The sequence below is a fragment of the Phyllobates terribilis genome, unplaced genomic scaffold (assembly GCF_046119375.1).
Source record: "Phyllobates terribilis strain yellow unplaced genomic scaffold, ASM4611937v1 Scaffold_2__4_contigs__length_985480577, whole genome shotgun sequence".
Lineage (NCBI taxonomy): Eukaryota > Metazoa > Chordata > Amphibia > Anura > Dendrobatidae > Phyllobates > Phyllobates terribilis.
The window spans coordinates 129,807,349-129,828,131 of NW_027362762.1; the positions used below are offsets into that span (position 1 = coordinate 129,807,349).

Consider the following 20,783-nt stretch of genomic DNA (forward strand, 5'->3'; position numbering starts at 1 on the left):
CTCAATATCAGCAGTATTTATTAACTCAATCTTCAATAAATATAAGGCACAGAGGTAAATCCTGTTTGTGACGCCAATTCTTGTGGTAATCTCATGTGGTGTATGGCAGGGTGCTGTACTCCTGGCAGTATACAATGTATCTCGCTGTGGACAGTTTTCTGTCAGGAGAAGAGTCCTCTCTTCTGAAATTACACACCGACATGAAACTCCACAAAATAATGTTTTTCGAGTAAATGCCTCCAGGTAGAGGGTGATGATGGTGGTAGTAGTCTGTGCACCCGAGCCCCAGTCATAAAGAAGCCTTAAGAACTTAAACAGAAGTTTCTTTACTGAAAATAATGGGGCAAATTCTTATTCACAAACAGTAGGGAACTGAGGTTCAGGATTACACTCACGGCTGAAGACTGCTGTGTACCTGCAGACAGGCAGATCTTGGTAACCTCTGGTTTCATCAAATCTGAATATTTCTTCCTCAGCACTGCGCTCTGTTTCTGCCCTGAGGTAATTCTTCCTCCTAGAGGTACAGTTGTAATCTTCCTAATATGAAGACTATTAGTTCCCTTATTGTGTCTGTCCCCTTTTTAAGCGCAGCAGTCAGGGAGAAAGTAGGTAACTCCTTCACCTACAAAATGGCTTCCTCTTCTCAAAATGTCTGGCCACCAACTGCCACTTCAATCCTTAACTACCTCATAGGATTTAGCCCCTCCCACTCCCATGTGACTATTAGAGCTGCCGTCATTGGCTGACTGCCCAGAGGCGTTTGTTCCAGAAGCTTCTGCATATTAAACAGAGCTGGGTCACATGATCAAGCCTGTGAGAGGAAGATTAACCCTTTCTGTGCTGCCTGTCCGCAGGTCTCACAATGCATTCACAATGCACAGTTCATACAAAAATTCGCAGCATTTATATGAAAATACACTATATATCCAGTATTCTATAGAAATGGCCACTTTGTGGGATACCACATATTAATAACAACTTAGTAAACTGCAAAGTTGCTTGCTTTTAGGCTAAGTGCCCACGTAGCGTTTTTCAAGCGTATATGCTGCGGAATTTCCGCAGCGTAAACGCTTGTTAAACGCTAGGTAATCCGCCCCCCATGGACCCCAAGGGGATTCCGCAAGTTCTATGCCCATGCTGTGGATTTTTCTGCAGCGTTTATGCTGCGCTCAAAAATCCGCAGCATGTCCATTAATTTTGCGGAAGCGCGGCGTAATCGCCGCCATTGACTTGCATTGAGACGCACATAATCCGTGTCAGTACATTTGTACTCACGGATTATATGTGTTTCAATGTGCGGATGGTACCCAAGTCTGGAGGAGAGGAGACTCTCATCCGGACCTGGGTACCATTGTACCTGTAAAAAAAAGAATAAAATAAAAAATAAACATAATATTCACCTTCCGACGGCCCCCGGTCTCCTTCCCTGTGCTTGCGGGCAGGACTGAAGGACCTGCGGTGACGTCACAGTCATGTGACCACAGGCCCTTCAGTGCAGTGTCGCGCGATCAGCTGGCAGCCAGGAAGGAGCGCAGCAACACACGCCGGGCCATCAGAGGGTAAGTATAGGTTTATTTTTTTATTTTTAAACATTCTTACGGTCACACTATATAAATCCATGCTGTTTGCATGGATTTATATAGTGTGACCTAGTTGACAAGTGACGCACCCCCTGGGCCATATTCTTTATGGGGAATATCCGGAGCCGGATCAGATGGGGGTTGTAGTCTTCCGAGTGGCTGTGACCCGGTCCGTGCCCAGGGTGTCAAACTCAGTTGTATGTGGCAGTCCTACAGATGTTATTAAGTTCTTTATTGTCGACTACGCCACCCGTTGTATTGCGGTCACTATGGCCGCCGCTGCAGCAGGGTCCGCTGAGGCTGATGGTGTAGGTGCAGCTGGTGATGGTATAACCCCCAACGGGTGGGGTATAGCCTCAGGGGGTCAGGTGCAGAGGATGGGGGTTGTGGTGGTGCAGCATAGGTGTTAAAGGAAGACAGAGTCGGGTTATGCAGTTAAGGGTATTTACTCACTGCTGATGTTCCGGTCACTCCAGCTTCAAGTGACCTCCCGAGCCGTGCTGCATCCACCAGGTCCTGGATCCAGCCAACCCCCAAGCGAGTCCGGAGCGTGACCCTGAGCTCTCCTTCTATCCTTTCTCTGGCCGTCCCCACTATTGATCCACCCAGGTCCAGCTCCCTCGGGCCTTCTGTTGGGAGACCCTTGGCCTTGGGTTCCCTGACCCTCCACGTGGTATGCCTTCGTGGTGGATATGGTGGGTGGCCGTGGCAGACGCTGCCCACGGCCTCCGGTCTCTGGCTGGGGTGTGTTTTTGCCCCCACCAGCTTGGGTTCCGGTACCCTGATGCCGACTCTTCACCCGGGGATTTAAGTTGGGTTCTTGGAGTCCTTTTCTTCTGTTTCCCCCTCTGGGTCTCTCTTTCTCCTCTCTCACTCTGGGTCTCTCTTCTCCTCCGCTCGCTGACTTTCTCTCTGCAACTGACCCTGTTCTTAGTTGGTGCCCACCTTATATACACCCTCTATGTGTGAGCTCAGGTGACCAGCACCCAATGAGCTCCTATCTTTACCCAGGCTGCTCCCCCTATCTGCCCCTACACTACTTGGGATGTTCCACCCCCCTCCCACTCCAGCCAGGAACAGACTCGGTCGTACCTGCACATTTCTAAGTGGGAGTACCATCGGTCTGCTCCTCGGAAATGGGATGTATGTAGTGCATGCAGCCTACCGAGCTCAGATCCACACTCCATCCTTACCCGGGAGTGGAATATCACACCTCTGGGTTGAGGTGCAATACCCCTGTAGCAGCCGAATCCTCAGGGTGCTACACAAGCACTTTCCAAGTGATGCTAAAATCGCCTGGAAAGCGCTTGTCAATCCGCATGCAGAAACGCATGTGAATAACGCTTCAAATCCGCATGAATTTGGCAGGAAAAACGCATGCACAATCTGCATGCGTTTTTTCTGCCAGGGAGATGCAGAAATGCTGCAGAAATTTTCTGCATCGTGGGCACATAGCCTCAAAAGCACTTGCAATTTTACCCATTTCAGATAATGATAAAACCTCTTGGCTGTATAAATGAATTGTTATATGAAATACAACCGATAAAATGACTATAGGACTTCTTTCCAAGGGATATTTTTATATAAGGTGTATTCAGACAAGCTCCTTATAAACATTTATGTAGCATCACAATAGCATCAACTAGGCTAATAGACCATCAAGTTACTAGAAAAAAAAATAAGTACACTGTGCAGCATATGGGTGACAGATACCATTGTATGTCTGTACATATAGCTTCCAATGTACATTGCAAACGCAATGTTAATAAACCCAATATATAATATTTTTGTTATAATAATAATTCTAATTTAATTTCTATAGCACCAACATATTTCGCAGCACTTTTGTTACAAGGATTTCCCGACAGTAAGCTGATCATAGGGAGGCCTGCTGCTAAATACCCCAAAAATTAGCTTTGATCTGTGTCAGAGCCTGACAGCAAGTGTTCTTTATCCTTGTAGTAACACCAAAGGGGTAAAGTGGCAATACAATGAGCTATTCATTCAATAAATAGACATGCCAGGTCCTCCTCTATAATTAATAAATGTGGGTTCCGAATGGGGGCCTTCTTCTATTTTCACAAAGATGGGTATGTATTCTTTATACCAAATGACTTAATTAAAATATTAACACCTTGTTATGTACCATATTACCACATTGGAGTTGATATAGAGGAAATATGATCCTGTATTAGTATAAACATGAGCTCTACATAGAGTCTGTCTCCTGGCCCTGTAGAATCGTCAGCATCCATTGATCTGGGTGGTCACAGTAAAACGCTTCAGAGACCCTGCAGCATGGATAATGTATTAAAGACCTCGTTGAGGGCAAACAGTGAAGAATTTCAATATTTGCAGATGATACTAAACTCTGCAAGGTAATCAACACAGAGGAGGATAATTTAATATTCCAGACTGATTTAGGGAAGCTGTAAGGCTGAGGCGAGAAATGGGAATTGAAGTTTAATGTAGATAAATGTAATGTCAGGCAATTGAGCACAGGAAACACACTGTTATATAGGGACTGGGTGGACTACAGTGCTAACACAGATTATCAAACTTAGGCTCATTCTGTTTGGAAAATGACGGGTTAAAGGCGATCTAATTATAATATACAAATATATGAATAGATATCTTTTTACACCTAGGCCTGCAACAATGACACGAGGGCATCCGCAACGTCTAGAGGGAAGAAGTTTTCACTATCATCACGCAAAGTGATGCTTCTAATGGTTGTTTCCCTAAATAAGTGCAAGGAAGGCCTGGATGTTTTCTTAAAAACTATTATTTTATAGGTTAGGGCTTGAGTAATAGATTTTGGAGATGCAATGTTAATTCATGGAACTAGCTTGCTTGCCATAAATAAGGTTGTAGGGGTGAAAAGGATTGTGTGGCACATCTTTGGAAACCCCTGTTGTTTTAAATGTACTGTATTGTATGTGTTATCCTCAGGGAAGCTGCAGTTCCTCTTAGTCAGGGGTGACAGGGTTAGCTGTAAGGCCGGCCCATAGTTGGGGAGGAGGATTGGGGACCTGTGTGTCAGTTCCTGTTTTTGGAGTAAATTGTTAGTAAGAAAGAGACAAGAAAAGGAACCCTGGGAGGAAGATGATCATCACCAGGTGTGTGAGAACAAATCAGAGTAAAAGGGAGCAAGTTTAGGCAGGAGCTCTTCAGTGGCGGCAGTGTTCTTCCCTAAGCAGGCAAGTTGGGGGACCCACAGCAAAAGAATATTAGGAACGTATCTAAGAGACCTTTGGGAACGTCTAATGTTGGCGAGACCTGGAAGCTGTGGTCTGAGAGACAGAATCAGCAAGGCTGGGGCACGTTTAGTAAGGTGACAGCCGGAGGAGCTACCTTAGGAAGTGTAGTTGAAGTGTAGTAGTCAGAGTGAAACACATTGACCTATGTGGCACTATACTGGGAATAAGGAGATCCTCAGCTTACCCTGCAGTGCTACAGTAACGTTCATTTTAAGTATTGTGTCACCATTCATAAGCACCAAGAATGTGCCGCTGTATTGTACAGAAGAAAACAGCAAGCTTATTTCCTGCTACCATCTGTACATAAGTTTGATTGACAGTAAAAAGGATTTTATTTTTACTAACTGGTCTGGTTTCCTAATTTTGGGTTTAAAGGAGTCCGGCACAGCATAAATCACAGCAGAGCTAAACCTGAAGGTACAGTTATATGAAAAAGTTTGGGCACCCCTATTAATCTTAAGCTTAATGTTTTATAAAAATTGGTGTTTTTGCAACAGCTATTTCAGTTTGATATATGTAATAACTGTTGGACACAGTAATGTTTCTGCCTTGAAATGAGGTTTATTGTACTAACAGAAAATGTGCAATCTGCATTACTCCTACCTACTTTTTATTGACTTACTAAAGCACTTTTTTTGGTTTTGTAACCTCATTGAGCTTTGAACTTCATAGCCAGGTGTATGCAATCATGAGAAAAGCTACTTAAAGTGGCCACTTGCAAGTTGTTCTCCTGTTTGAATCTCCTCTGAAGAGTGGCATCATGGGCTCCTCAAAACAACTGTCAAATGATCTGAAAACAAAGATTATTCAACATAGTTGTTCAGGGGAAGGATACAAAAAGCTGTCTCAGAGATTTAACCTGTCAGTTTCCACTGTGAGGAACATAGTAAGGAAATGGAAGAACACAGGGACAGTTCTTGTTAAGGCCAGAAGTGGCAGGCCAAGAAAAACATCAGAAAGGCAGAGAAGAAGAATGGTGAGATCAGTCAAGGACAATCCTCAGATCACCTCCAGAGAGCTGCAGTATCAACTTACTGCAGATGGTGTCACTGTGCATCGGTCAAATATACAACGCACTTTGCACAAGGAGAAGCTGTATGGGAGAGTGATGCGAAAGAAGCCGTTTCTGCAAGCACGCCACAAACAGAGTCGGCTGAGGTATGCAAAAGCACATTTGGAGAAGCCAATTTCTTTTTGGAAGAAGGTCCTGTGGACTGATGAAACCAAGATTGAGTTGTTTGGTCATACAAAAAGGAGTTATGCATGGCGGCAAAAAAACACAGCATTCCAAGAAAAACACTTGCTACCCACAATAAAATTTGGTGGAGGTTCCATCATGCTTTGGGGCTGTGTGGCCAATGCCGGCACCGGGAATCTTGGTAAAGTTGAGTGACGCATGGATTCCACTCAGTATCAGCAGATTCTTGACAATAATGTTCAAGAATCAGTGACAAAGTTGAAGTTATGCAGGGGACGGATCTTTCAGCAAGACAATGATCCAAAACACCGCTCCAAATCTACTCAGGCATTCATGCAGAGGAACAATTACAATGTTCTGGAATGGCCATCCCAGTCCCCAGACCTGAATATCATTGAACATCTGTGGGATCATTTGAAGAGGGCTGTCCATGCTCGGCGACCATCAAACTTAACTGAACTGGAATTGTTTTGTAAAGAGGAATGGTCAAAAATACCTTCATCCAGGATCCAGGAAATCATTAAAAGCTACAGGAAGCGACTAGAGGCTGTTATTTTTGCAAAAGGAGGATCTACTAAATATTAATGTCACTTTTCTGGTGAGGTGCCCATACTTATGCACCTGTCAAATTTTGTTTGAATGCAGATTGCACATTTTCTGTTAGTACAATAAACCTCATTTCAAGGCAGAAACATTACTGTGTCCAACAGTTATTACATATATCAAACTGAAATAGCTGTTGCAAAAACACCAATTTTTATAAAACATTAAGCTTAAGATTAATAGGGGTGCCTAAACTTTTTCATATAACTGTATGCACAGCAACATCACCACACACACACAGCCAGGGACCCAGTTTTCCTGTAGCTCACAGGGGCCTGGAAGACGAGTACCGCGCCCACGCCTACCGCCCCATGTCATTACAGGGTCAGGAAGGAGTTTCTCCCCTATTTGGGGAAATTAGCATCTGTAAAAGGACCTAAATTTCTAAGAAGAGTCTGGCCCGAACTTCCAGGGTGTGGGATCCTGGCATGCAGAGTGGGATCCCAGAACCCTCTGCATCCCTTCTTGCAGTGAGAGAGCGTGATTTCACTCATTGCACTAACCATGTCCTTGTCGTCACTGAATTTTGGGTCTTCTATCCTTTGGATTACGAGCTCGGAGAGAATGAAGACACAGGACAGGATGTTTGTGTCTAAACATACTCTAAAAACTTTATTACAAAACACAGGGCTAATATACACCCTAAAGGCAGGAAACGGATTTGCCATATATGGTTCGATTATACAGTTTAGCTGAACAAGCGAAAAAAGCTAGTTTCTGTATGCTTTAAAATATTTAATTAGACTTATCTAGTTAGCAAGGTCATTTCATCTTTCTGCAAGAACACATTATTGCTACAAGAAGAAACATCTGGCCAGGGAGAATCACGTTATCTTTTTAGCAAGGACACGCTATTGATACAAGAAGGAACATTCATAGCTGTTGTTTTTTACCTAAAATAACTGTCAGACTTATATAGCATAGATGAGGCCCTTAAACTTGAGGGACTCCATTTTCTGCTATAACATTCCATCCTTTTGTTCCTTCATTTATCAATACGAATTTCTATGTTTTCTTTTAGTACAATGCTGAATACACATTAGAAAAAGCTTAAAAACCAAATAAACCGCAAGACACATTAGCAAAACCTGTAAAATAGCTTGTACTATACCAGCCAACCACCCACCAATACCTTTAAACCAATTTGCGGGATTTAGAAAGGAAAATCTCTGTGTGGAATTATTGGCCAAAGTATCTGAACAGTTCACTCAAAAGTTTATCTCTTCCCATGAGACTGGGACAGCGAGAAAGGGTATGCTAGTGGATGTCACAGGGGCATGTGTACATATCCAACAATTAGCAATGGTCTGGTTTTGCTCCTTTAGTCCATCGATTAGAGCAAGATGGTGTCTAATGAATCTATTGTCGTCTCCATCCATGGTGCCTAACCTAGTCCATGCACCTGTGGTCGCAAGTATGCAGGTAAGTATAAACAATGTCATCATTCTTTGTCCGCTGGTTCTCCTAGTATCTTTTTGCAATGGGACGCGTGGATCCAGGTCTCTTTTCCCTCTAGCTTAACGGCTGTACTTGTGGTCAGCAGAACTTGAAAGGGTCCGTCAAACCGTGGATCTAGGCTTTTCCTCACGTGTCTTTTTATAACCACCCAGTCTCCAGGTTGCAGCGTATGGCTGCTAGAGTCTTGATCTGGATCTGGAAGAGAACTGAAGACATTATCATGTACTTGCTTAATCTTTTTGTGTAAAGCCCTCACATAGGAACTTAGCACATGGTTGTTCATTTCTAATGCTTGCGGATAGAAACACCCTAGGCTGGGTACGTTGCCAAACAATATCTCATATGGAGAGAGTCCAGTCTTTCTATTAGGCGTGTATCTTACTGAAAACAGAGCAAGTGGTAAACAGTCCGGCCATGGTTTTCCTGTCTCAGCCATGGCTTTCTGAATTTTTAATTTCAATGTCCCATTCAGTCTTTCCACTTTACCACTACTTTGTGGGTGATATGGGTAAGGAATGCTTGTTGAATTCCTAGAGCTGACATGACTTCATTCATTATTTCACCTGTGAAGTGTGTACCTCTGTCACTCTCAATTACCTCTGGTACCCCATACCTGCAGACCACCTCCGCAAGCAGTTTCTTTGCGGTTGCCGCAGCCGTGGCTTTGGCAATCGGGAAAGCCTCTGGCCATCCTGAGAACAAATCAATACAGACCAACACATATTCTCATGACCCTGACTTTAGCAGCTGAATATAATCAATTTGCAGTCTCTGGAATGGATAGAGGGGCCGGGGGGTGTGTTTGGGTGGTGTTTTAACTACTCTACCCTGATTATGTGTAGCACATATCATGCACCCTTGTACCAGGTTTTCAATACAGGTGGAGAATCCTGGTGCCACCCAATGTTTCTGCATCACACTCATCACACCCGTTTTAGATTGGTGTGTCGGCCCATGTAGTATCTGGGCAGCTGCTGGGTACAGTGCCCTTGGAAGGCATCGTCGTGTCCCTTTCCCCCATACCCCATTTGCTTCATTCAGGCATGCACCTTCCTTTAACCACTTATCAACCTCCTCCTTTTGAGCCTGAGCCTGCATTTGGGATAAGATGTCCTCCGACACAAAGGGGTTTTTAGGGGCACTTAACTGACGTACTGTTGACCCTTGTTGCGGCTTACAGGCTGCTGTTTTTGCCGCTGCATCTGCCATCGCGTTTCCTCTGCTTACCTCGTCGGTGCGTCTGGTATGTGCTCTTACCTTTATGACAGCTACTTGTTTGGGTAGTTGTAGCGCATCAATTAACTGCTGGACCGCATCAGCATTCTTAATGGGGTGTCCTGCTGCCGTCAGGAAACCTCTTGACTTCCATATTGGACCAAAATCATTTGATATACCGAATGCGTACCTAGAATCTGTGTAAATGTTAACAATACTACCTTCCGCTAGTTTACAGGCCTCGGTTAGGGCCCTAAGTTCAGCTTCTTGAGCCGACTGGTGTGGGAGCATTGGTTCTGCCTTGATTACTGCATTGAGGGAGACAACTGCATATCCAGTATGGAAGGTACCTGAATCGTCCTGATGACGGGATCCATCTACAAAAAATTCAAAATCTGCATTTTGTAATTCATGTTCAAATACAGTAGGTAAACCTGCCGTTTCTTGTGCCATCATTTGTACACAGTCATGAGGAACTTCCTCTCTTGGATCTTCCTTAAAAAGCACAGTACCTGACTCCTCCTTTAGATCCAAGAGAGGTAACAAAGTTGCTGGATTCAGGGTAGTACACCTCTGTAAAGAAACATTGGGAGGCATTAACAGTGCACATTGTAACTTGAGATGACGTGCTGCTGAGAGGTGAGCGGGTTGCACTTGATTCAATATAGTGTAGACATCATGAGGTGTTAGAACGGTGAGCGGGTGGTCAAGAACAATGTCTGCGGATTTATGGAGTAATAGTCCAACAGCATGCAGAGCACGTACGCAGGATGGTGCACCTCTGGCTACCGCATCCAATCTGCCACTAAAGTAGGCAACAAGTCTCTGATTATCACCGTGTGTTTGAGTTAAAACTCCTGCTGCATGTCCAGCTTGTTCATGAAGGTACAGAGTAAATGGGAGATCATAATTAGGGGTACCCAAAGCTGGAGCGGCCAAAATACGGTTCTTGAGAGAATAAAAAACAGTCTATTGCCTCTGATGTTAGTACAAAAGGTGTTGGGGTAAGACAGTCATAGAGGGGCTGCATTAAAACAGAGACGGCATGAATCCACTGTCTGCAATAGGAAACAAGTCCAAGAAAAGTTCTGAGGGCTGCAACATTAATGGGGATGGTGAATGCCTGTACTGCTTGTTTGCGTGCATTTGTTAAATGACGAGCTCCTGGTGTAATGCAATGTCCCAAAAAGGTGACTGAAGATTTACAAAACTGAAGCTTATCTTTCGATGCCTTGCAGCCAGCGCGATAGAGAAACAACATAAGCGATATAGTTGCACTATGACATTGTTTCCTGGAGGGGGCACAAATGAGCAGGTCATCGACATATTGCAAAACAACGATATGTGGTTCAGACCATCCCTCCAGTATTTCCTGCAGACTTGCAGTGTACATTGTGGGTGAATTCTGGGCACCCTGTGGCAACACTGTCCATGTATATTGACTACTGGAATGTGAAAGCAAACAGGTACTGGCAGTCAGGATGTAATGGTACACTGAAAAATGCATTTGCCAAATCAACCACTGAAAAGCCAAGAGAGTTAGAAGGTATCTGTGACAGAAGAGTATGTGGGTTGGGCACAACTGGTGTTAGAAGTTCTGTGGCTTTGTTAACCAACCGGAGGTCATGGACCATTCTATATGCGGCTGGTTGTCCTGGCACGCTCTTTTTCTTTACTGGGAACAGGGGAGTGTTGCAAGGGGACTGGGTTTTGACTAGGACTCCTCTCTGTAATAATTTTTGGACCTGCTGGGCTATGGCATTCTCCTGAGCCGAGCTAAGGGGATACTGCCTCTGTTGAGGCAAGATGGCTCCTGGTTTTAATTTCACCATTACTGGTTGAACTCTTAGCCTACCAACATCTGTTTTGTCTGAGGCCCAAAAATCATGTGGTACAGCCTGCTCCAATATCGGGGGAAACTCATTTGTCTCTTCTATGCTGGCAATATCTAGTGACATAATTTTGCAAAGGGTACTTGGTTTTAAACCTGGGGTCATGGTGACAGTGCCATCGGGATGATACTCAATATGTGCTTGTAATTGGGACAACACATCATTTCCCAAAAGGTTACATTGGCCTCGGGGCGATACCATGAGCTGGCTATGTACAGTAGCTCCTTGAATTTGCAGGGGAATTCTTTTAGTGACAGGAAGCTGGACAGACGGGGAATTGAAGGGGGTGGCAATGACATGATGTGAAAAATCAGTGTCAGTATATGGCCAATCACCTTGCGTAATTACTGAATTGTCGGCCCCCGTATCTACTTGGAAATCGATTTCATGTCCCCCTGGTAGGTTCACCTGCACTATACAACTGGGAGTTGGGGGTAAGGAGATGAGGGGGTTCATGTGCAAGCTACCCTCATCCTATGGGGGCGTTGTTTGGTCGGCTGGAGGACCCGTACTCTGAGCATTTGGATACGGGTTGGTCCTACAGTTCTTTCTAAAATGTCCTGGCTTTTTACATCCGTAACACAGTTTCTGTCCTCCTCCTTCAGTCCGTCCTCTGCCTCTGTTGTTTCTGGGGGTCGTCTCTACTATATGTATTCTGTCAGCTCTTTTTGCCTGCGCTATGTCATGTTGTGCCCCCTGAGCTATTCTAGCTAAATCTTCTGCCTTCACTGATCTCCAGTCCGGTCTACTTGCTTTTACCTTCTCTGCAATCTCTTTCTTTAGTCCATTCATGAAACCACTTGCTAATACCCTCTCACTAGTCTTATTCCCGGGGTTGAACCCCATTTCTGACCAGGTTTTCTTTAGTGCATAGAAATAATCCTTAGGATCTTCCTCCTTTCCCTGCACTCTATCTTCTAGTGTAACTTGCTTTTCTGCTTGCCTGTCTTGACATGCTTTTACCAACGCTGCTGCGAATAGGACTTCAGCTGCTGCATCATTAGATTCTGCATCTACGGGTCCGGTCCTATTGGCATACTGTTTTTTTGTCTCATCTATCAACCTATCATAGCGGGCTTCATCTGCCAATTTTCCCTTAATTACCCCCTGCAGATCTATTCTAGTGGCATACGTATCCTGTATGGTGGTGATCATTCTAGCAAAACCCATAGGGGACTGGGACGGATCTGGCAGCTGGGAGATCAGTGCCAACTGCTCTGAAGGACTCCATGGTCTATACGTTAACATTGTGCGAGCTTCCTGACCTGGAACCACTGCATCCCCCCCTGCTGCTGCTGCTGCTCCCGGTGCTCCTGGCACAACTACCGTCCTCATTGGGAATTGTCTAGCTGGGTGGGGTCTCGGTCCTCCACATGCCACACAGATGTCTACTGTCAAGGGATTCTGCTGTCCACATCTGGGGCAAACCCAACATTTAGGTTCCTGGGAATTCTGGTACTGGGGTGGGGGTGACGTCGGGAGCGGACAGGGAGGAAAATCTGTCATTCCAGTTTTTGTCAGTCTGTAACGTCCGTCTCCTAATTCTTCAATCTTTCCTTCAAAATAAGCGCATGCATTCATCCATACATCCACTGTCTCCAACAGACCCTTATCTTTCAGCCATCCATGATAGGAGTTAAAGAAGGATTTCCATTTCTCTCCATTCATCTCTCCATTCTCATTCATTCCCGCTTTACACAATATTTTGTCAATTCCAATCAGTGCCTGTTTCCCTTCTCTGCGTACCACTAAGTCTTTGGCTATAATGCCTTCCTTGGCATTTTGGTTCCCCATTTTTTCGGTTCTCCTCACCTAGAAGAGACTCCTCAGTCACTTAGACAATGGTCACTTAGACAATGGGCCACAAAGGTTTCTGAACCATTCCACTACTAGCCTCTCTAGGACTTATACGCCAACCAGAAAAACAGACCAAAAACATCAATCCCGGGACACATCCACAACACAATCATTGGATCCATACTTTCATTCTTAAATTCTCCAAAGGATAGAAGGCAGGACTGTCAATTTATCTGAGGGATTCTACTGGTTCAAAGGGACCTGAGCTAGACAACAATCTGTTGAATTACCTGGGGAGCCGACCGCTCGGGGGTGAGGGAGTCTCTTCTATGCAGTGATATAATTAGGTAGAATATAACAGTTATTCTTACCTCAGCGCTGTATATATCACCAACAGAGAGCTTCACTCGTCCCACGTCTCGGACCGGTCGAGCACCCTTGGGTAGATTAACTCAAGGTCCCTGTTCGAGGCGCCAGCTGTCGTCACTGAATTTTGGGTCTTCTATCCTTTGGATTATGAGCTCGGAGAGAATGAAGACACAGGACAGGATGTTTGTGTCTAAACATACTCTAAAAATTTTATTACAAAACACAGGCTAATATACACCCTAAAGGCAGGAAACGGATTTGCCATATATGGTTCGATTATACAGTTTAGCTGAACAAGTGAAAAAAGCTAGTTTCTGTATGCTTTAAAATATTTAATTAGACTTATCTAGTTAGCAAGGTCATTTCATCTTTCTGCAAGAACACATTATTGCTACAAGAAGAAACATCTGGCCAGGGAGAATCACGTTATCTTTTTAGCAAGGACACGCTATTGATACAAGAAGGAACATTCATAGCTGTTGTTTTTTACCTAAAATAACTGTCAGACTTATATAGCATAGATGAGGCGCTTAAACTTGAGGGACTCCATCTTCTGCTATAACATCCTGCTCATACTTTACCAAGATGTTACTGAACGATAAGCACTGTAATGATGTTACCACTCAATAACACCTTAGTGAAATACGCAGCCGCGCTGGCTTAGTGCAAAAAGCAAAATCTCGCTCTTTCATTGTGAAAGGGGCAGTTGAGGGTTGCGGGATTCCGCTCTGCATGCAGGGATTCCAAACACGAAAGTTCGATCCCTTCTTTGGTAGAAAGTCGAGACCTTCAGGGCTATTAAGATTACTTCTGAGCACTTTATAACTCATATTTAGAAAAATCACTAGTTTGAGGATGTCCACTATTTTATTAAAAAACAGTGCAGCCCCAGACTGCAGATAGATATTCTTTAACAACAATGAAACTATGAGATATAAAGAACTCAACAGCTGCCTGTCAATGTATCAATGTATAGTTTTGTCCAATGTATAGTTATAAGTATACATCCTGTGTATAATTAATCACAGAGATGTCAGGAAATTAATTTAGTTGTATACATATTTTAGGTGGAACGGCATGTGTTCTGACTGGACAGCCATTTGACACTGCCAAGGTGAAGATGCAGACGTTCCCGAATCTGTACAGAGGCCTTATAGACTGCGCAGCGAAGACGTACAGACAAGTGGGGTTCAGGGGCTTCTACAAAGGGACCAGTCCAGCTCTTCTTGCAAACATATCAGAGAACTCTGTCCTTTTTATGAGCTATGGTTTCTGCCAGAGAGTTGTGAGGAGGATTGTGGGATTGGAAAAGAATGCACCTCTCAGGTAAGGTTTTGGGAGCATCAGAGAACCAGTAATATTGGTTTAAGGTGTCAGAGAACTTAAAGCGCACCTGTCAGCAGGATTGTGCTCAGTAAATCACATACACTGTCAGGTGGGTGACATTACACTGATTAATATGATACCTTGGTTGATGAAATTCGTCATGTGGTTCTTGTGTAATCTTTAATTTCAGTTTGGAGATAATGATATGCTCGTGCTTCGGGGCGGCCTGTGTGGGGCGCTCTATCTGGTGCTCTGCTTACATATTGATCTGTATGCTATTATGAGAGGTCTCTGTGCCTTCACTGACCTGCCTCCTATTATCTAGCCTTGCACTACTAGATGCGTTATGTATAATAGGAGGCAGGTCAGTGAAGGCACAGTGAGCTGTCATAAGAGCATACAGATGAGTATGTAAGCAGAGTACCAGATTGAGGCTGCCCCGGAGCATGGGCATATCATTATCTCCAAATTGAAAGTAAAGATTACACAAGAAACAGCACGGATTTCATCAACCCATGTATCATTTTAATCAGTGTAATGTCGCCCACCTGACAGTGTATGTAGTTTAAAGAGCACAATCCTGCTGACAGATGCGCTTTAATGCTAAACTTTCAATCGTCTTCTATTTCCTACTTTTTTGGCAGATGAAAGTGAGCCTGTTACTTACAAAATGGCATGTTATAGAGTAGGGGGAGCTATGAAGACTGATATACAGCTTTGCATGAAAAGGCATAGAACAACTTTTTTTTTACTCATTGAAATCCATGCTCATTTTGTATTTTCCGGCCAACTAGGCGGTCCTAATCAGTGATTGACAGCTATTTACAGTACAGACCAAAAGTTTGGACACACCTTCTCATTTAAAGATTTTTCTGTATTTTCATAACTATGAAAATTGTACATTCACACTGAAGGCATCAAAACTATGAATTAACATATGTGGAATTATATACTTAACAAAAAAGTGTGAAACAACTGAAAATATGTCTTATATTCTAGGTTTTTCAAAGTAGCCACCTTTTGCTTTGATGACTGCTTTGCACACTCTTGGCATTCTCTTGATGAGCTTCAAGAGGTAGTCACCGGAAATGGTCTTCCAACAATCTTGAAGGAGTTCCCAGAGATGCTTAGCACTTGTTGGCCCTTTTGCCTTCACTCTGCGGTCCAGCTCACCCCAAACCATCTCGATTGGGTTCAGGTCTGGTGACTGTGGAGGCCAGGTCATCTGGCGTTGCACCCCATCACTCTCCCTCTTGGTCAAATAGCCCTTACACAGCCTGGAGGTATGTTTGGGGTCATTGTCCTGTTGAAAAATAAATGATGGTCCAACTAAACGCAAACCGGATGGAATAGCATGCTGCTGCAAGATGCTGTGGTAGCCATGCTGGTTCAATATGCCTTCAATTTTGAATTAATCCCCAACAGTGTCACCAGCAAAGCACCCCCACACCATCACACCTCCTCCTCCATGCTTCACGGTGGGAACCAGGCATGTAGAGTCCATCTGTTCACCTTTTCTGCGTCGCACAAAGACACGGTGGTTGGAACCAAAGATCTCAAGTTTGGACTCATCAGACCAAAGCACAGATTTCCACTGGTCTAATGTCCATTCCTTGTGTTCTTTAGCCCAAACAAGTCTGTTCTGCTTGTTGCCTTTGTTGTAGAGATGTGTCTGCTGCTAGAACTCTGTGTGGCATTGACCTGGTCTCTAATCTGAGCTGTTTTTAACCTGCAATTTCTGAGGCTGGTGACTTAGATAAACTTATCCTCAGAAGCAAAGGTGACTCTTGGTCTTCCTTTCCTGGGGCGGTCCTCATGTGAGCCACTTTCTTTGTAGCGCTTGATGGTTTTTGCAACTGCACTTGGGGACACTTTCAAAGTTTTCCCAATTTTTTGCACTGACTGACCTTCATTTCTTAAAGTAATGATGGCCACTTGTTTTTCTTTACTTAGCTGCTTTCTTCTTGCCATAATACAAATTCTAACAGTCTATTCAGTAGGACTATCAGCTGTGTATCCACCTGACTTCTGCACAACACATCTGATGGTCCCAACCCCATTTATAAGGCAAGAAATCCCACTTATTATACCTGACAGGGCACACCTGTGAAGTGAAAACCATTTCCGGTGACTACCTCTTGAAGCTCATCAAGAGAATGCCAAGAGTGTGCAAAGCAGTCATCAAAGCAAAAGGTGGCTACTTTGAAGAACCTAGAATATAAGACATATTTTCAGTTGTTTCACACTTTTTTGTTAAGTACAGTATATAATTCCACATGTGTTAATTCATAGTTTTGATGCCTTCAGTGTGAATGTACAATTTTCATAGTCATGAAAATACAGAAAAACCTTTAAATGAGAAGGCGTGTCCATACTTTTGGTCTGTACTGTATATCTGCACACTTGAACTGGATTTACACTGCTGGATTTGTGGAAGGAGTGTTACAAGGAACGCAGTGATTGTGCAGTGTACGCAAGGCTGCCAATCACCCGATTAATGAGAAAAACGCTCGTTTGTTTGGTTAACTGATTTTTAAGTTGATTTAAAAATCATAATTCTAAGCAGCACATCATCCTGTGCAAACAGGAAGATGTGGTGCCGAGACGAATGGCAGCCTATGAGCACAGAACGATCTACTACTGATCATTCTATACGTATGGGCCTGTGTAGACTAAATTCCGTGCATTAAATGCCATGAGTCGCTGGTATAATCCTGCCCTTAAACAGAGAAGGCTGTTAATCCTTGAGCAAATAGTATGGAGAAAATCCAGCTACCTCACCACCAGGTGCGTGGATCACACTGTCTGTGTGCAGCAATGAGGAAAAATGAAGAGATTCCAGCTCCTACAATTCAAACGCGTTGCATTTCTGCACTTGTGTTTTGCTTGTTGTCCATGGATAACTCAATAAAAGCTGATTTTTTTATTACATTGGATCGTGGGAGCTGAAATTTCTTCATTTTTCCTTAATCCCTGATCAGGATCACCCACTTGACTTAAAAGTGCAGAATGAGCAGGAATTTCATTGAATAAAGTAAAATGACAAAAAGTTATATATCAATTTGCTGAGTTCCTCTATAACATGGTGTCTATAAATGACTCTGCATTTTCTGTGTATTGGGTTCTCTTTAAATTTACACTTAACAATTTTCATATTTTTATGACAATTTTAATTTGAGAATCGTTACAGAATTTATAAGAAAGGATGATGAGTGTTCATGTGGCACCCCAGGGGGTCTGGTTGCCACAGTGGTAGTAATACCATGTCTGGGAGCAAAACAGGAGTTTCCTGGTCAGGGAACACACTACATGCAACACCTCTTGCCCCAGGCCAGAAAAGGGAGGATCCTGCCCTATATAACTGGATCTGGAGGCGGGGTTAGCTCAGACAGGGCTGTAGTCGAGTTGAGGACACAGGAGTAAGGAGCCAGGGACTGGAGCTGGATATAGCTCGTCCTGGCCAGCGTACACAGAGGACCGGACACCGGAGTCCGAGGCTGTGGGACCCTTCAGGCCCAGCAGCAGATACCGCAGGGCAGGGGATTGCAGGTCCCCTGGCCCAACAGAAGCCCGGAGGCTCAGCCACGCGAAAGGACCAGTACCGCCACAGAGGAGCGAGGAATGCACGGGATCCGAGTCGCCAGCCATACGGGTGAGCACAGCACGTCACACTCAGGGACGTGGGCTACAACACGACTATAAGCGGGATAGCCAAAGAGTACAGTCAGAACGGCAGGCCTACAACTCCACCTGGCCAGGGGAATTCTACGATTGCTCCCAGACTGATCAGGCCCTCATCCCTAGCAAGTACTCCCATTGGGGCCTATATAATTACCACCAGTAAAGACCCTAGGACTGCACTGCAAAGACTCCGTGTTCTTATTACTGATCCAGGCACTATCACCACCATCATCCATACACTCTGCCCTGAAGCTCCACTCTTCCTGTGGGGAGTTACATCACCTTGCTGCACATACCATCAGCTTCAGTGGACTGCTCCGCAGCGGCGGTTCCCAATAACTGCATCCCACAGGTGGCGTAGTCGGACTATACATAAACTACCCTGGTTTGACCGCCCTGGGTCACGGACCGGGTCACCGCCATGGTGACTACAACCCCCAGCATCTACAGGCCCGGCTCCGGGTACCCCACGGCCCAGGGGGCGCGTCATTCACAATTTATACTTTGTGCATGAAACCAGAAGTACTGTCATGACCGACGATAAACTACAATTCTGGTTCTAGAAGTTGATTTTTAGCAACATTTCGGCATTTATGATTTCACACAATGTATTGGGAATCTGGCAATAAGTGCTTTGCTTCCAGCAGTTATAGATAGTTTTAGGAGTCCCAAAGTAGCGAAAAAGAATAAGACAGTCAATAACTATGTGTGTGATATACGAGTTTTTATTAATATGTGTCATGTTCCTATAGTTTTAGTTAACAGTGATTAGAATGAACTGGATCACCCCAAAGGTGATGCCTTATTTCTACCATATCGGACTGGAAGAACAATATTAATAATCTTTTCTTCAGTATTTTCCTCTTACACAATTGTGACTGTATTTTTTTTTCGATGTTTTAGTGACCTGCACAATGCAACCGCAGGCTCATTTGCAGCAGCATTTGCTTCATTGGCCCTTTGTCCCACAGAGCTGGTGAAGTGTCGTCTTCAGGCCATGCATGAAATGCAGCTCTCTGGAAAGGTGATAGAAGGACAAAAGTGAGTTGTGATCTATCTGAAACTCTTTGAGATCTACCCAGAGTAATATTTTATAACACTGATCCTTTCTTCATAGTACAGTGTGGGCAGTGGTCAAGAATATCCTGCGCACAGATGGTCCAATGGGTTTCTATCATGGACTCTCCAGCACTCTTCTCAGAGAGGTTCCAGGCTACTTCTTCTTCTTTGGGGGCTATGAATTAGGTCGCTCATTTTTTACAAGATCTGGAACATCTAAAGCTGAGTTAGGTATGAAAATGATTCTTAATACTTTTTATTTCAAAAGTGCAATGTACTTTGACAATGGTCCCTCGTTCAAGATTATGATTTTTGTTAGCCTTAGGACTCATTCAGACATCCGTTTATCATGAATGAAGTATAAATGGACAATGTGACTGTCAAGTTCAGGTCGGGAGAGCAGCGGCCAGTCTGTGCATCACGGTCTGTACTTGGTCTATGACACACAGATGACTGAATGAAGCCTCAACAGCCAAAAAGATTGACTTTTCACTGGAGTACTTAGCACATCTTTGTATTTCTTGTATACACCATTGATCATAATGTTCCCATGTAGTATAAATGCTGCGTTTTTCAACTTCATTTTTATGCATGGAAACTCCACTGCGTTTCAAGCGCACCTATCACAAATTTTTTTATTATTTAAATTAAATACAGATGTAATAACATTTAGCATTTGACCAAAACATTATAAACAAGGCATATACCATGTGGGAGAAAAACTCCCTTTCTTGGCACCAGCCTCAACTCAACTGAGCCCTTCAGCTGAATTCACAGCCTGGCAGGGGAATTCCCCCTTCTCTGCTGTGCTGATCTCGCTTTCCCATGATGCAGTGCATCAAGGAAAGTGAACACAGTCTGCCGATCTGAGCGCAGGCACAGTGACTGAGGTGGATGTGATCAGTCCAGCGTCACCCGTGCAGCTGTGGGTATGCGCTGTGCTCCATAACTCACTAGGCAGTGAACTGGAGATTGCTCTTGTGTTTCCTCCTTCACCTCCCAATTTCCTTGCTTACACTGTCCAGCCATGAAGCCTCCAGAAGTGATTGTTTGTGCCTTCCCCCACTGTCACCACAAGCACCTTGTGAAAGGAGAAAGATGTTGCCAGCAACAGAAACTAAATGCTGAGGAAGATATGTGCCAGAATAGAGGGTGATATTTACTTCATATGGTCATTGTATGTATAATGTGTACATGTGTGAAATGTATACATATATGTGAAAATGGCATACATGAGTGTATGGTGCATTTGAGAACTGTATGTAAACATATGCTGTGTGTGTGTATATACACTGCTCAAAAAAATAAAGGGAACACTTAAACAACAGAATATAACTCCAAGTAA

The 20,783-nt window shown here is 44.0% G+C and overlaps 1 protein-coding gene across 6 annotated transcripts in view; it reads left to right on the forward strand.

Moving 5' to 3' along the window:
- Window positions 1-20,783, forward strand: part of LOC141196796 (mitochondrial ornithine transporter 1-like) — a 108,661-nt gene that overhangs the window by 54,274 nt on the left and 33,604 nt on the right. For 5 of the 6 annotated variants that reach the window (XM_073662593.1, XM_073662592.1, XM_073662595.1 and 2 more), the window contains 3 exons: window positions 14,440-14,698; window positions 19,283-19,420; window positions 19,497-19,669. In XM_073662593.1, the coding sequence (XP_073518694.1) occupies window positions 14,440-14,698; window positions 19,283-19,420; window positions 19,497-19,669 (570 nt within the window). Of the gene's footprint in view, window positions 1-4,581; window positions 4,700-14,439; window positions 14,699-19,282; window positions 19,421-19,496; window positions 19,670-20,783 lie in introns of those variants that run through there. The other variant, XM_073662596.1, reaches the window with a different exon arrangement.